This window comes from Aptenodytes forsteri, unplaced genomic scaffold (assembly GCF_000699145.1).
Source record: "Aptenodytes forsteri isolate BGI_AS27 unplaced genomic scaffold, ASM69914v1 Scaffold1, whole genome shotgun sequence".
In the NCBI taxonomy this organism is placed as follows: domain Eukaryota; kingdom Metazoa; phylum Chordata; class Aves; order Sphenisciformes; family Spheniscidae; genus Aptenodytes; species Aptenodytes forsteri.
Window position 1 is genome coordinate 185,385 of NW_008795035.1, and position 14,690 is coordinate 200,074.

At 37.1% G+C, this 14,690-nt stretch overlaps 1 protein-coding gene across 1 annotated transcript in view; it reads right to left on the bottom strand.

Annotated features, from left to right (window-relative positions):
- UNC13C (unc-13 homolog C) overlaps positions 1–14,690 on the bottom strand; it is a 183,298-nt gene that overhangs the window by 52,421 nt on the left and 116,187 nt on the right. Inside the window, 1 exon segment of the mRNA XM_009276596.2 lies at positions 10,212–10,297. Coding sequence (XP_009274871.1) covers positions 10,212–10,297 — 86 coding nt within the window.

Below are 14,690 nucleotides of genomic sequence, written 5' to 3' on the forward strand. Positions count from 1 at the left end.
AGGCAGCTTTCCAGCCACTCTTCCCCAAGCCTGTAGCGCTGCATGGGGTTGTTGTGGCCAAAGTGCAGGACCGGGCACTTGTCCTTGTTGAACCTCATACAGTTGGCCTCAGCCCATTGATCCAGCCTGTCCAGGTCCCTCTGTAGTAGAGCCTTCCCCTCAAGCAGATCAACACTCCCACCCAACTTGGTGTCATCTGCAAACTTACTGAGGGTGCACTCAATCTCCTCATCCAGAAGTATATGCATGGCGCAAACTGAGTATGGCTAGCGGAAGAAGAGCTGTTAAGGAAGTCCTATGAGGAATGATATTGATTGAGTATAAATTGGTATTCCTCCCTCTGAATCACTGTGGAAACATTACACCAGTATGATACACCTAGGTTTTGGGTACTTGATCCCAATGCAATTTCCCTACAGTACAGGAGTTGGTTGCTGTGCCATTGCCTCTTTTAATGTGGGTGTTATGCTTATAGTGCTCTAGACTTAATCCCTGTACCACTGAAATGAACTGGAAGACTAATTGAATATAACATATTGGATCAGGACACAAATGAAGAAAAATGTAAACTCAAACAAAGTTCATAACCGATTTAGAAGGAAACATTACATTCTACTAGACGTGTCATCCCAGGGTTCTTGTACTTTGCTAAAGGCAATGGAAGTCACTGGTTATTAACTGAAATGCAGATGAGGACACAGGTAATTGATAATTATATATAATTTACATTTATTTTTGTAATGTGAAATACTAACAGTCTTTCTGAAAGGGCTCTTTGTGTCAAGATAAATATAATAAACTGAAAAACTTCTGTCATTACCTCCTTTTTTGGATTGCACTTACAACTGATTTACAACTAAAACCCCCTCTAAATCTCCTTTAAAAAATAAATTGTGTCTTTCATAAGAGACTTCTACATATTCAATCTTTTCTCTGCATTTTCTTGGAAATTTTCATCAAATTATCTTTGAACACTTCACAAACATAATGGATTACCCCTTGAACATCTCTATGAGGTGATTATATTCACATATTACAAATGGAAAACTGAGGTATAGGGAGATCAAGTGAATTTACTAAGGGAACATACATAAATTATGAAAGGCAGTGTAGATCTTGTTCAAAGATTTCTTAACCAGAGAGTCATGTTTCCTCACAGAACAGAGACCAGGGAAGGAAGGTAGACCGTCTCATTCTGAATTGTAGGAAAAAATGGATTTACTGTTCTTTTTCGTCTTCTTGCCTGCAGTGGAAGTAGGCTAATCAATTCTTGACTTAATGCAGTGCACTTTAAAAGCTGATATGACATTGCCCTTTACATTCAGTGAGGAGCTCTCAAAGCGAGAGGCCGTTTGCTCAGAGCGCTCTGCTTTGCTTCACGTTTCATGGCAGGTACAAGTGAGTTCAAGGCCACCTGCTTCGCATCTGAAAAGGCAGAGCTATACATTACTTTCTGGGAGAGGTAAACTGCTTATGGGAATGTCAAGGGCATCAAATACCAATGTTACATACTATCTAAGACATGCAACATGTAATATCATAAAGGATGTGTGAATCTGCTACAAACAACCCTATTTTCTACTACAAAACATTGCATTTGCCATTTTTTACCTACTGTGTTATATTGCCTAAACATTTCAAATTACTTTAGGCAAACTACCTTTGATATCTTCTTAACATTACTGAGTTGCTTTTTTTACTCCTTATTGAAAATTTAGCATATTAGCCTCATCAATTAATTACTACTTCAGAGCCAAATACTTCCAGCAAAGTTCCAGAAAAGCGGGTGGGTATATCACCAACAGGACAACGCAAGATGCAAGATATGCAGTTTGATTAAGCATAAACTTGCTCTGTCCTGCTTCCAACTAAGACAAAGAAAAAAGCCAGTACAGCAAATAATTTAATAAGATCAACCTCAGTACAGCCTTTACCCTTCAATATCACATCAGAGTGAAATTTCTGTACCAGGAAAGCTAAACAGATCAATAATATTCAAAGAACAAACAGAGACAAAATTCTGTCTTTGGATATACACGGCTACTATTGATTACAGAAGGAAATAAGCACTTGCTTCTAAGGACTGAAATAATTTGAATTGTGTTTTTTTACTGTTAGTGGAATTCTTGCTTTATACATGACTTGACCATGTATATTGACCAGGAAAGCCTAAGGCAATGCAAGCTATGAATGGAGCAGAAGAAATGGTCCATCCTATCTGATGAGATCTGTGATGTCGATTAAAGCCCTGGTTCTGAAGAATATGATGGAAGTTTCAAATACTTTGTACTGAAGTTTCAACATTTATTCAAAGTAATCACATAATCAGAAAGTAATAAAAGAGGAAAGGAAATGCTTGTATATGAATCCAGTTTACATTGATTTTGGCTTTCATAAATCCCTAATATGTATAAAAATAGCAAAATAAGGAAAGAATATACATGCTTCTTGGAAACCACTGCTTCTCAAGAAAACGTTATCACATAATTAAATGCTATATTGTAACGCTTGAATCTGGGAGGAAAAAGAGAATAAAGGTAATAAAGGCAGCCTTCATTGTATTGGGTCTTAAGTGCTGAATACTCAGCTTTGCATCTTCAATGTTATTTTTATAACAGGTTACTTTCATTTATTTATTGTTTAATTTTTTAAAAATGTATCTTTCCATAAAGGAAACATTTAGACTTGATTCTCTACTCTTTGGCTTGTCACAAGAGCGCAAAGTGAGCATAAAACCTTACCAAATAGACATGGTAGCATTGTATAAGCAATTAGTAGAACAAAGCACAAAACAGGAATAATCAGGCAGCAAGATAAATGTGAGGCTGTGCTTTAATAATTACCTGTGTTGTATCTGGATCTGCCTGTAAAGCAGAAGCAAAGGCAAAAGAAGAGAGGTGTTCTCTAATTGTTACCCAGCAAATTGCACTTAAGGCTTATTAAAAGATAATGTGGAAGCAAGCAGTTTTAATGGATTTATCCTATTCTCCTGGGGGTGCTGGGACCAGTATCAAATGTTCAGTTTAGAACTAATGCACTTGCCCATAAGGGGAAATTTACCTGTGTATCTATAGGAGGAAAAAAAGACACTAGTGAATCTCCATATGTGGAAAAGTCCTGAAAGTAAAAGACCGAGTCTTCAATTTAATAAAACAGAGACTGGGAGAAGAACAGTTGTTTGCTGTATGAGGAAAGCTTTTACAAAGTGTCTTAGTGCGAAGTTTAAGAATAGGCAGGATTAAAAATAGCATGCAGGTTGCTTGTTTTAAATTTTCTTTTACTCAAATTTGATAAAGAAAAACATTTTAAGAAAGCTGTCATTGGTTACTGTTTCCAAAAGGAAAGAAATCCAAAATATAAGTGGATTCACAGGGTGATTAGTTCACAGCATTCATGAAGAGATGCAGCAGCTAGGTTCCACTCCTACTGTGTGAGCGTTATGCAGCTCCACTCTGACAGAGATAAGGGGAATAAAACCCTCAAGAAATAGGACAGGGAAATTCAAGCCCTAGCTGCTGGACTACATGACTGCATCAGGGGAATGTCCTGTAGGAGGAAAAGGATGAACCTTTTCTCCAAACAACAGACGCAGAACTGCACTAAACAATGCAGGTCCTTTAAGTGACTATCTGTGGGGACAAAGTCACAATTTTGCTTGATTTCTTCCCCCCCCAGCCATAAAATTATTTCAGACAAAAGCCATAGCTCTAGTTTTTGTAAAAATGTGAGTTGCAATGAAGTTGTATCATCTCACTGGTGAAGAACAGTAATCGAGGACAAGAAGAAAGAAGAGGCAAATTATTCTTCTGGGCTGAGATACCTAATAAACTACAGAGGAAGTCTTGACTGCCCCTTGGTGTAAGACAGAGCTCTCCTCCTGCTCCTATAGGTGATATACAGCCCCTTCTGCTGAATAGAACACTTCTCCCTTACTTGCATACTCAACTCATTCGTTTGTGGAAAGGACAGGGCCATGTGAGCTATAAATAGCCCCTAATTACTAATCAATGTAGGGTTCATTTAAAGCATCATTTACAGTCTAATAACCTATCTAACGTGGTAGTACTAGTATATGTTGACTAGCAAAACTGTCTTGTTCGCAATTAGGCAACACTGGAAAAGTTTATACACAAATGTTTTACAATCAGTGACTGCCTGGGTAAGAGCTAATAACAATGTTTCAGAACAAGATTAATATTCAGTGGTTAAAAGAAGATTAAATAAGGCCAGAGCTTTCATTATTAAATATACGGGGCAATATACACTGCTATTATTGAGTGACAACTTTAAGACTAAATAACGAAGTCAGGCATTCACTGATGCACTAGATTTTTTCTAGTAACATCTGGCACCATGAATACACCTACAATCAGACGTAAAGAAGCTTTAACTTACTAAGATTACTGTAGACTTGTACCACAGTATAAACGGTCCGTAGTACTTATTGTTCTGATTATGGTTCAGTATGTAAAATCAAAGAAAATGGGTTAGGGAATGACCAAATGATATAGTGGGCATGCCCCCAAGTGCAAGGTTATGCCACACTAAAGATCTCTCAGGCAGTTCCAAGTAAGATGACACACTGATACAGCACAGTATGATGCCATGAAGAAACTTAGCTCCTGGGAACAGTTCTGTCCACTTTATCTGTCTTAATTAGCAAGTCTAATTAACTTCAACAAAATAGTGCCATTTGGTATGGCTACGGTGCTTTTTAGGCAAGCCTGGGGATCTCTGTGTTGCACGTGATAGGTACTCAACTGGATTCTCATACTCGCAAAGCTCAGCCCTCCAGCACATACAGTATGTAGCTGCTGTTATTAACATTGTTGTCTGTTATGCTGACCAAAGAACGTTTCTAACTCCCCTCTTCTCCAATCATGTCACATTCAATCTTATTATCTGCCAAAGGAAAGTTTATTATTAACCCCAACTGTAATCTCCTTATCTTTGCCTTTACAGTCTCTCTGAATCCCCCCCTGAGACTACATATGACTCTCTATTCCTCAGGTCTCTGGAAAAACAAGGATGGAATACATTTGTTGAAATGAGTGAATGCAGAATGAGATTCACTTAAAATAAAAAGGTTTCCTATTTCGATACCCTGATGAAACCCTGCATTCTGGTGGATGCTGCCCTGTTCTCCCTTCCATAACCTCAGCCCCACCTCCCCAAATCTGCTCTGTAGTCTCCCTCTAAGCAAAGGTTATATTCTGTCTTAAGGGGAACTTCGTGAATTGTAAAGTTGGAGTGAAAATAGACTTGCAATCTGCCACCATATGGTGTGACCTTTCTCTGGGCAGCATTAGCCTCTGTTTTTTTTCTATGCTGTCTCTGTGCTCAGCATCAACTCATGGACCTGCCTCTTCTCTTTCATATCACTTTATCAGTTTCTGTCATGAAAGAGGAATCTGCCAGAGAAACAGGAAGATGATATCTGCTTATGCACTGAGGAGAACAGCAAACTTAAAAAGCAAACCTACGTTAAATGCATTAAATGGTGTAATGACTTTCTTGTTGTTCTCCTATTTTTATAAGGCCTGACACTTCAGAATCTTAGCTCTGCAGGATTGAGACTGTCTATTGCTGTATTTACACAGCAGCTAATTCATTTCTGGCCTGATCCTAGTCTTGACTTCTGGCCACTACTGGAATTAGATTATCATAATAACAGCAATTAGAATGTTCTCTTTCTAACAGCCTGGATAGCTTTGAACATTTGTTCTGACCTATTCAAAAGTTAGAGATACGAAAGATCTGAAAAAGACATTTCTGAGGACATAGAATAAAAAAGATACTTTTGTAATTGCATGTCTAATTTCAGCTCATTACTCTCTCATGATCTTTTAACCTTCGCATCTTCATACTTGGAAAGGAAAAGATTTCTTACCATACGAAGTCAATAACAAATCACTTGCACTGCTGGTGAAATTCTCTCTCTGTTCTCATTTCTTTGTACCATAAATACAGAATAATTTGAGGACCAGACAGTACAAAAATATTAACATCCTATAAGCTCAGATATGCTTGTGTAAACTAAATGCCAAACAACATGTATGATCTATCATGCAAATCACTGTTGCTTCACGAATAACCTGCAAAGAGAAAAAAGAAGGGCCAAATCTAATGAAGTCAGTTCTCAAAGAGCAACATGTGATACCTTTTCCATGCAAAAACTGTACATGAAAATAATCCCAAGCTCCCTAGATAAGAAAAAAATTAGAACTGGTGGGGACTTAATTTGTTAAAATTTGCATAAAACTTCTAATACTATGCAAAGGCTAAACATTGTTATTAATTTAAAATGGAAGAAAATCTAGAATGAAATGATGAACTCAATACCAGATTTTAGTACCGTTTTGTTTGCAAGGCATGTCAGCTTGGCACAGTGGAGCCCTGATCTCGGCAGCTGTGGAGACCTGAACTGTGCTTTGGGATGTCCTTTCCTCCCTCATCCAAAAAGCGAGCTGTTTCCCCCGACAGCAGCCATCTACCCTGTCACGTGCAAATATGCTGCCTTGGTGTTCATAGAGACGTGCAGCCACTATACTCTTCTCTCGCAAAAGGCCACTGCTATGGAAGCTGCTGTTCCCTCTATCTTCTCCATGTCACAACAGCAGCCTCCCAGCTAGACCGTCCTGGGCAAGAATCAAGGGAGAAGACAAGGCAGAGGGGTGTAACGACTGCCGGTGCCCGGCTCACAGGGCCTGTTGGCTCCTACTGCAAAGGAGGTAGGCAGCACCGCTGAAGAGCAGCAAATCTCCCCAGCAGCAGCTGCAGCGCCGTACGTCCCCTGGGCAGATACAGGAGGCATTCAGCTGTACAGTGAGGGGACGCAGCCTGAACAGCCATTCTGAACTGCTCTCAGGAAAACGGGGAAAAAGGAATGTAAACTGAACGTTCCAGTATTGGTCTTCTGTTAGAGAATGGAGTTGTGACATTCTCGTTTCCTGAATTTAAGCTGATGGGAGTGGCTGGATATATTTGGGAATATATAAGGTGGGAAAAACCAGAAACAGGATCTTGGATGAGCTAATTCAATCTTTTTTTATCACATCAGCAATCCTTTTGCAAACGATGTTGGACTATTTCATTGCTTCTTGATTGGATACAGAAAGGAATCAAATTTAAACACAAAAGATGCTGCTTCAGGAGATTAATACTAAATTGAATCAGGCAAAGATTGCAATCACACCCCTGGACACTACATATGAACAGATGGTAGCCTATGTTAATAACTTGGAAGGCGAGACTGGCATAGCAGAATGCAATGCATTTTAACGAAGTCCATTAAAACCACGAGGATCGAGTATGACCATATTTAAGGGCTTGCTCCTAACCTTGTAGAATTCAAAGCAAAAAATTTTATTGCCATTATCAACTGGAGAATCAAACTCAGTTTGTAGAATATCCATGGAAAGAATTAATGATTTAAAAACCAGCAAAGCTGGAGAGAGAAACAGCATGCTGATCTATATCTTGTGACTAGATTTATTGAGGTTCCTGTTTAGGAATGAAACCATAGAAGGTGAAATTATGTATATTTATAATAATTTATAATTAATTTAAATTTCCTTCAATTATTATTTATACACAGGAACTGTTTCACTGCTGATTCTGGGAGTGACTTAGAATTTCTCATGACAAAAATGGCATTTACTTTCCTCAGAAAGACAGTATCCGCAGCAACACAGAGATGACACCGTATGCAGGGACTGGTTTGGAATAGACGTAGGAAGTCAAGTGCCTCCTAATGAGTCCTCTATATATCTCTCTGCAGAATTAGGATATTAATATTAATATTTGTTTTAAAGTCCTGATCCAGCCCAACCGTCCACACTTCATATATTGTATAATTAACTCTTCCCCAAGAGCTTCCTGTTCTATTCTTTACAACCAAGAAACAAACCATGGCTTGATCTGAAGCTGCCTTTTGAGTGCTAAGTATGCTCTACTTCGCAAATAGAGTGAATTACCTTTTGTGAATTTTCTTGTTGCAGTACAGAATGTTTATAGTTCAATGGCTAAAACACTACAAGCACTGGGGTGCTCAGGGATGTCTGTGTGCAGAGTATAACTATACATTCAAAGTTATGAAAGCATGACAACATAATGGCTATTAGAAATTCTTATTAATCTGTGCTAGCTATCTGTAAGTGCATTCACAACACTGAGGTGCTGAACAGCCATCTTCTGATACCTGTTCCTGATTCACAGCCTCTCCAGATGTAAGGTTGTTCTCACTGATGTAACCAGGAATATATTCTAACCCAAAATAGTAGCTTTCATTTAGTCTTCATGCTTCTCAGCTCTTGGTGCTTTTGACTTCATTGATCACTCTCAAAGGATGATCTCCTGCCTGACGTTAGCTTTCTCAAACTTGTACTTTTGATTCACTCTGACATGACTACAGAACATCCCCTTCAAATACTAGTTTGAACATCTCTTCTCCTGCTCGCATCTTAGATTTGATTTCCCATGTCTTCTGTTGCCATTCTACATATTATAATCACCGCTCCTGTAATTCATTCCTTCCTTTCTTCCTATCTTTTTCTTCTGCTGTGCTTAGTAATTATTTACACATTCAAATAATATAATTAACAGAATAAAGTAACACAATAGCAGATAAACAAAATAGTTCTTCCATTAATAGTCATTCTAGTCACTCAACTTTTTTCTCTTTATCATCATAAAAATCTACAGTATTATCAAAGTACCACCACACTGATATTATTGCGTTAGACATTCTGGAGCAAATAATACAGAAATTAATCTTCAAATTTTCCTTTTTTTTATCCTTTATGCCTGTTGAGTTGCCTTGTTTAAATCCAACCTCATACTTATTTTCACCACTGGCAGACATGCTCTGTAGTTAGTAGCAGGCTTGACTAAAGACAATGTGAGTTTTGCTTACCTAAAAATCACAGTTAGCTATTTCAACTATCATGGAAGTAAAAAAAAATTGGCTAGCACTATAAATTCTTTCTTTCTCTGAATAACAATTTTTTATAACAAGATGAGAAAAATTTTATTTTATTTTTAAAAAACAGTGCTCTATATTATAACTCCTTTCACATCATGTTGGGATTGACCATGAGATTATAAACTGCACTGACTGCTTTATAATTGGTTTCTGATATACTTTTTCTTTACAATTTTTTTTTTTTTTATTTCTGGAGAGAAACTCTGTAAAGATTGTATACGTACAAGACCAACAGAATGCATTTTATTGCATATCTTACAATGCAGAAATCTAGTTTACTGATCAAATTCAGATTTGATCCATTTAGTTTCCAATTCATCTTAGCTATACTCTTGATGTCAGATGGCAACAAAGATCCTCTTGCATTTTTCTCACATTTAAACTTGAAATCTGTTCAATAGGTAAAGAAAATTAGTGAAGTTCAGCTAATGCCATCATATTTGTTCTGCAAAAATAAATACTAGTTAGGGAGAGTTTGATGAACTTATTTTCAAGAGTCATGATTTTAATAATGATCTAAAAGTTCATATGAATACATGTATATGGGCTAGCAATATTTCTATCATTCATTAAGAATATTTCTTAATTTCTTCTCTTCAGTATTTTTAAAAAAAGGTTCATGCAGGTATTTTTACCTGGTTTTCTGCAATAACCATATTTTAATGAGTGGGTTTGAAACCATTAGTTGGAGATTATCTGCTATACAGAAAAGTATATTTTACCTAGGATTAACCACAGTACTGTCTTAAAGAATAAAAGGAAACTGCATTTGATTCTGTCGGAACTAGAATGAATACAACCTACCTTTTGAACACAAAAAGGTTTAATTATCTGTATGTGTTTTCTCCATAACTTCATTCTGTAAATGTTTCTTGTGGGCAAGTTAGCGATTTTCAGCTAGTAAGAAAATATGGAATGCCTACAATGCTCTCTAGCAAGCATATTTGTGGTTCTTTGGACACTGATGATTTTATCAGGTTTAGGTAATAAGAACTAGCATTTCAAGTTACAGTTCTTTTGTCTCCTTCTTCCACAGATAACTTCATATAGTCGCAGTGCAATGATTTTCTTCCTTTACAACGCTTCTTTTTCACTAACCTCTGAAACATCTTAAACAAGTACGTCAGAAAACTCTTACCACCCACAGAAATCTGATGCCAGGTGTGATTTGCAGTGGCAATCAGTCTTGTTGAACTCTCTAGTGTAATTAATAGTTTGTTCTAATTACCTTCCAGAGCATATTTCATGTCCTGGGCAAAGAGAGTCCACGTGATTTCAGCACTGATTTTTCCCATGTTCAGCTCTTGAGGGAACCTGCAATCAATCACATTACATCAGTTCACCTGCTGCTAGAAATTATGCTTACAGCTGCACAGCAGAAAGGCAAATATTTCCACAAAATAATTCCCCTAGTATGCGTTTACTGTATTTTGTGTTTTGTACAGTTATATGAACCATCCAATCTTCAACTAAAAACTTCCCTTAGTCTAATGTCAGGGGCCTAACTAAGTAATTAGTTGGATGTTGCACCAATTCCCTCACATGACATTTTAAATCACAAAACATCCATCTGTCTTGCAGATAACACCTCAACTTTAGATAAATCAGAGGGCTTATGAAAAACCTGAAACAGTTGGCTTGGATGTTTAGCAGCTACAGGTTTTCCTTAAACCCCTTATCACACTGGAAAATAATGAAGTTGTCTGTGAAGCTATATTGGTTTATACTAGTTGAATCCAATTCACTGAAGACTTTCACCTTGAAGTATGGATAAAACAGTAAAGAATATAAAAGGTGGAAAAATGCATACTTTTGATTAAAACTTTTAGTTTTGGTCTTATGCTTCACATCATCTTTGAAAAACAGTCCTTTTTAGATATTTTTCGTTGTTATCAAGTAAGTATTTTCCACAACTTTTTCATAGATCCCAGCTGCTTCTTATTCTATGTAAAAGAAAAGCTTTAATCTTTCAGTTACCATCTTCACTGTTAGCTACTAGCAACAGCTGACATTTTAGTGACCGACACTGCATGTTTCACATCATATTTAAAAGGCGAGCTGTTTGTCCGTCCTTTACTGACATGAATACGAGCAGTTCTCGGGGCACAGAAGCAGACCAAAGCAGGTCATGCAGCTGAAGAGCAGGAATTACTGCACAGAACCTCTGAGTGGTAAAACAGTTGTTCAAACTACAGCGGTGCAGTGAGAGCCATGCGAATACGCTAGCAGTTCACCATGAATACATAAAATCATCGAACACCGTATTTGTGAGGAAACACACAGAGCTGTGTGGCTTTTGTCTTGAGTTTATTACATCACTTTACACTAGCAGAGAATTTGATCCAAAGTATTTTCACCTTTTACTGAAGCACTAATCAAATTCAGAAAATATTCTGTAATAATTTTTGTAAAAATGTAAGAATTTTTAAAGTTCTTATTGCCAAAGAAAGAATGAGAATGATGTGCAACTTTAAGGTGATAGCAATATAATCTAAGTATTCTTTCCCGAATTCTTTCCAGGGACGTATTTGACAGTGTTCATATCTGCAAAGAAAAAGTACTTAAACAGCTCATTAGCTCTGTCACTTTAATATGAAGCAATTGCTAGCTCAGATCACTGATATGGCTTCATTATCATTATGCTAATGGCTGCTCAATTACAGAACTCTGTATTAATTCTGTTAACACAAAATTAATTGTTGTTCAAAAGCTCAAATATATTTTAACTATAACTGTCTTAATTTCTTTACCTCCAGTCCAGTCTGAGTGCTCTCTTGGCACCACACTTGAACTTTGACAATGTGGCTCTGAGGAAATATTTAAAAGTTGATTTAATATTGACACTGTCTTTTCTCCATAATGCAAAGCTGGCCATAATGCAAGGCTGAGTCTTAGAAAAATGCATTTGTTTGATTAGTGGTATATATATGTGTGTGTATACATTTTAACTTGTGAAAACACATGCACACACAAACTACAATTACCTTTTTACTAGGTTGCTTAAATTACTACAGTTCTACACAGTATCCTCGATTCATCCCACCTAACTTCAGTTAGGCACCTAAAGTTGACACCCAGAGATATCAAATTCTCTGTCCCTGAGAAATACAAACTTAATGAATAACCATCAACTGGACATACCAATGAAATCCTTCCATCCAGTGCCTAGGGAATGGATATTTGCAATTTTATCATTACATGGATACATTTTTCTGTACAGCCCTGCAGACTGGCTGCCATTCCCATACATCCTTGTGCACGTTTTATCCAACACAGTGACCTCTTAACAGATTACTGTGACAAAAATGATCATACAACAGAAATCCCACTGTGTTTTAGTATAAAACATTTACTTTTCACATGTAATTATTTTGCTTCGTGACAGCTATGATATCTGTAGGTCTATTCATCAGACTCAAATAGTAGATTTTTAAGTTGTCCAAAGTAGGTTAGTAATGTAATGTGGACAGGTAGCCTAATCAATATTTTCGGTCAGTGAAATTGATTTAACATGCTAATGAACTAGGTACCTAATATGCCTGTAGATCTCATTGTGCTGCGATATTAGCCATAAAATACACTTCTCCAAGCATTAACATGCTTGGAAATGACATCACAGAGTTTGCCAGGGTTCAGCTAGACTTTATTTCATGAAAGTTTCCTACAGTTTGATAGTTCGACTTCCAGATAATTTAATCCTGATTCAGAAAGTAAAACTACTTGCTTACCACATTATAGGTACAAAACTCTGGCTTCAGCACTATCCCAGCCCCTTCTCCACACAATGATACCACTGCTTTTCCACTTTTTGCATTTCTGACCAATACTATCAGAGCTGGTGGGTAAGTGGAATCCCCTAAGCAAAGTAAACTTCTAGTTTTCAAGACTGCCTTCACAAGCCTGGATGTTTGCTACTGCAGCTCCACCTGGCTCAGACAGGCACGTACAATGGAAACTGTGACAAACATTGTTTTCACATGGTAGAAATAACCATTTCACATCTGATTCATGGCTTTCTTTTATCCTGTCATTCATATGAATTGTGTTGACACAAGAAAATAAGCTTTATTCCATTACTCTGCTCTGTGTTCTTTATCCTGTTCACTGATGTACAGCAATTTGAGACATATAACATCTTGTATCACAAAACTAATTAGCCACAAGCTGCTTATTAAAAAAATTTCCTGCTTATAAACATATTTCAGAAATAAATAACTGTTATCTACCATTATTAAAATTCCTTTTGTATACATACTAACTATAATGGTTTAAAACTGAATTGCATGGAGACATTAAAGCTGTATGGTGTAGACAATTTGATTTTAAATTTTTCAAGTATTATTAGTTTACAGAGGATTGGACAGAGATTATCAGAGTGTACTTGATATAGCATTTTTGCATTGATTATTTTTTCTTAAATGGAATGCAAGATCTAAATAATTTTAAATTCTTCAACCAATTTCTGCATTTGCTAACATCAAAATCCTGGGATTAGATTTTCCCCCTTGGTATATATTTACATTCATCTAAGTAATATTTATGCCTAATTTCAGTTAGCTATTCTTTAAATGAATATTGTACAAAGTGTACAGGATTGACAGAATACATCATGCATTCAAAAGATTTGCTCTGAATGTCAATGAAAAGGAAAAAAAGCTAAGAGCTGTGTCAACAAGTATCACAGAATTGTGATGGAGTAAAATTTTGTCCTTAACTAGAAAGGCTATAATATTGTGGCTGCTATTTCAACCATTAGCTGGGCAGGATAGCAATGATGACTGTGATATGGTCTCTCTAGGCATCCAGTATTGAGCACATGGACAGCAGATTGGATGTTGTTTTGAGCTAATGCAGCCATTTTTATAGAATTTTTGAACAATTTAAGCTGGAATGGACATCTGAAGGTCATCTAGCTCAAAGCAGAGAGAACCTCAAAGTTATATCAGGTTGCTCAGGGCCTGTACAGCTGAATTCTGACTACCTCCAAACATTAAAATGACACAACCTTTCTGGGCAACATACTTCGGTGTTTGACCCCTCTCGCTGTGGAATGTGGATTTGCTCCTGTATAGCTAATGAGAGTTTCCCTACCTGAAAATTGTGCTTCATGCCTTTTACTGTGCACTTCTGGAAGTGGTTTTGCTCTGTCTTTTCCTTATAACATCTCATTAGGAAGTTGAAGAATGCAATCAGCACTGCCCTTAGCTGTGTTTTCCTCAGGCTGTACAAACTGCTCCCTCAGCTCCTCCTCACACATCACGCGTTCCATCCCCCTAATCGCCTTGGTTGTCCTCCACTGTAGTTCTCCAGTTTGACAATGTCTGTCTTGTACTGGGATATCAAAACTGGAAATAACCATCCAAATGCAGTGTCACAGGTTCTGACCAGAAGGAAGCAGTCATGTCCTTCAACCTGTGGGCTGTGGTCTTCCTAATGCAGCCCAGTATGTCATTATGCAAAATACAACTCACTGCACTAGCAGCTTTATTCATGAGGGTAGCAGGATTTGGTCTCTTCTTAAGGTCCTTAAATTGCTAAAATGGTAGCTGAGCTTTTCATAGTACCGTGCTTTGATTAACATTCCTCCATTGCATGAAATTTGTTTTAGTAACAAATGTCATGGTTTATAAGAGCTGCTTTATCAAAGCCTGAAAAGAGGCAATTAAAAACGCCCCTGGAATAAAAAAAAAATATCTTTGAGATCTCC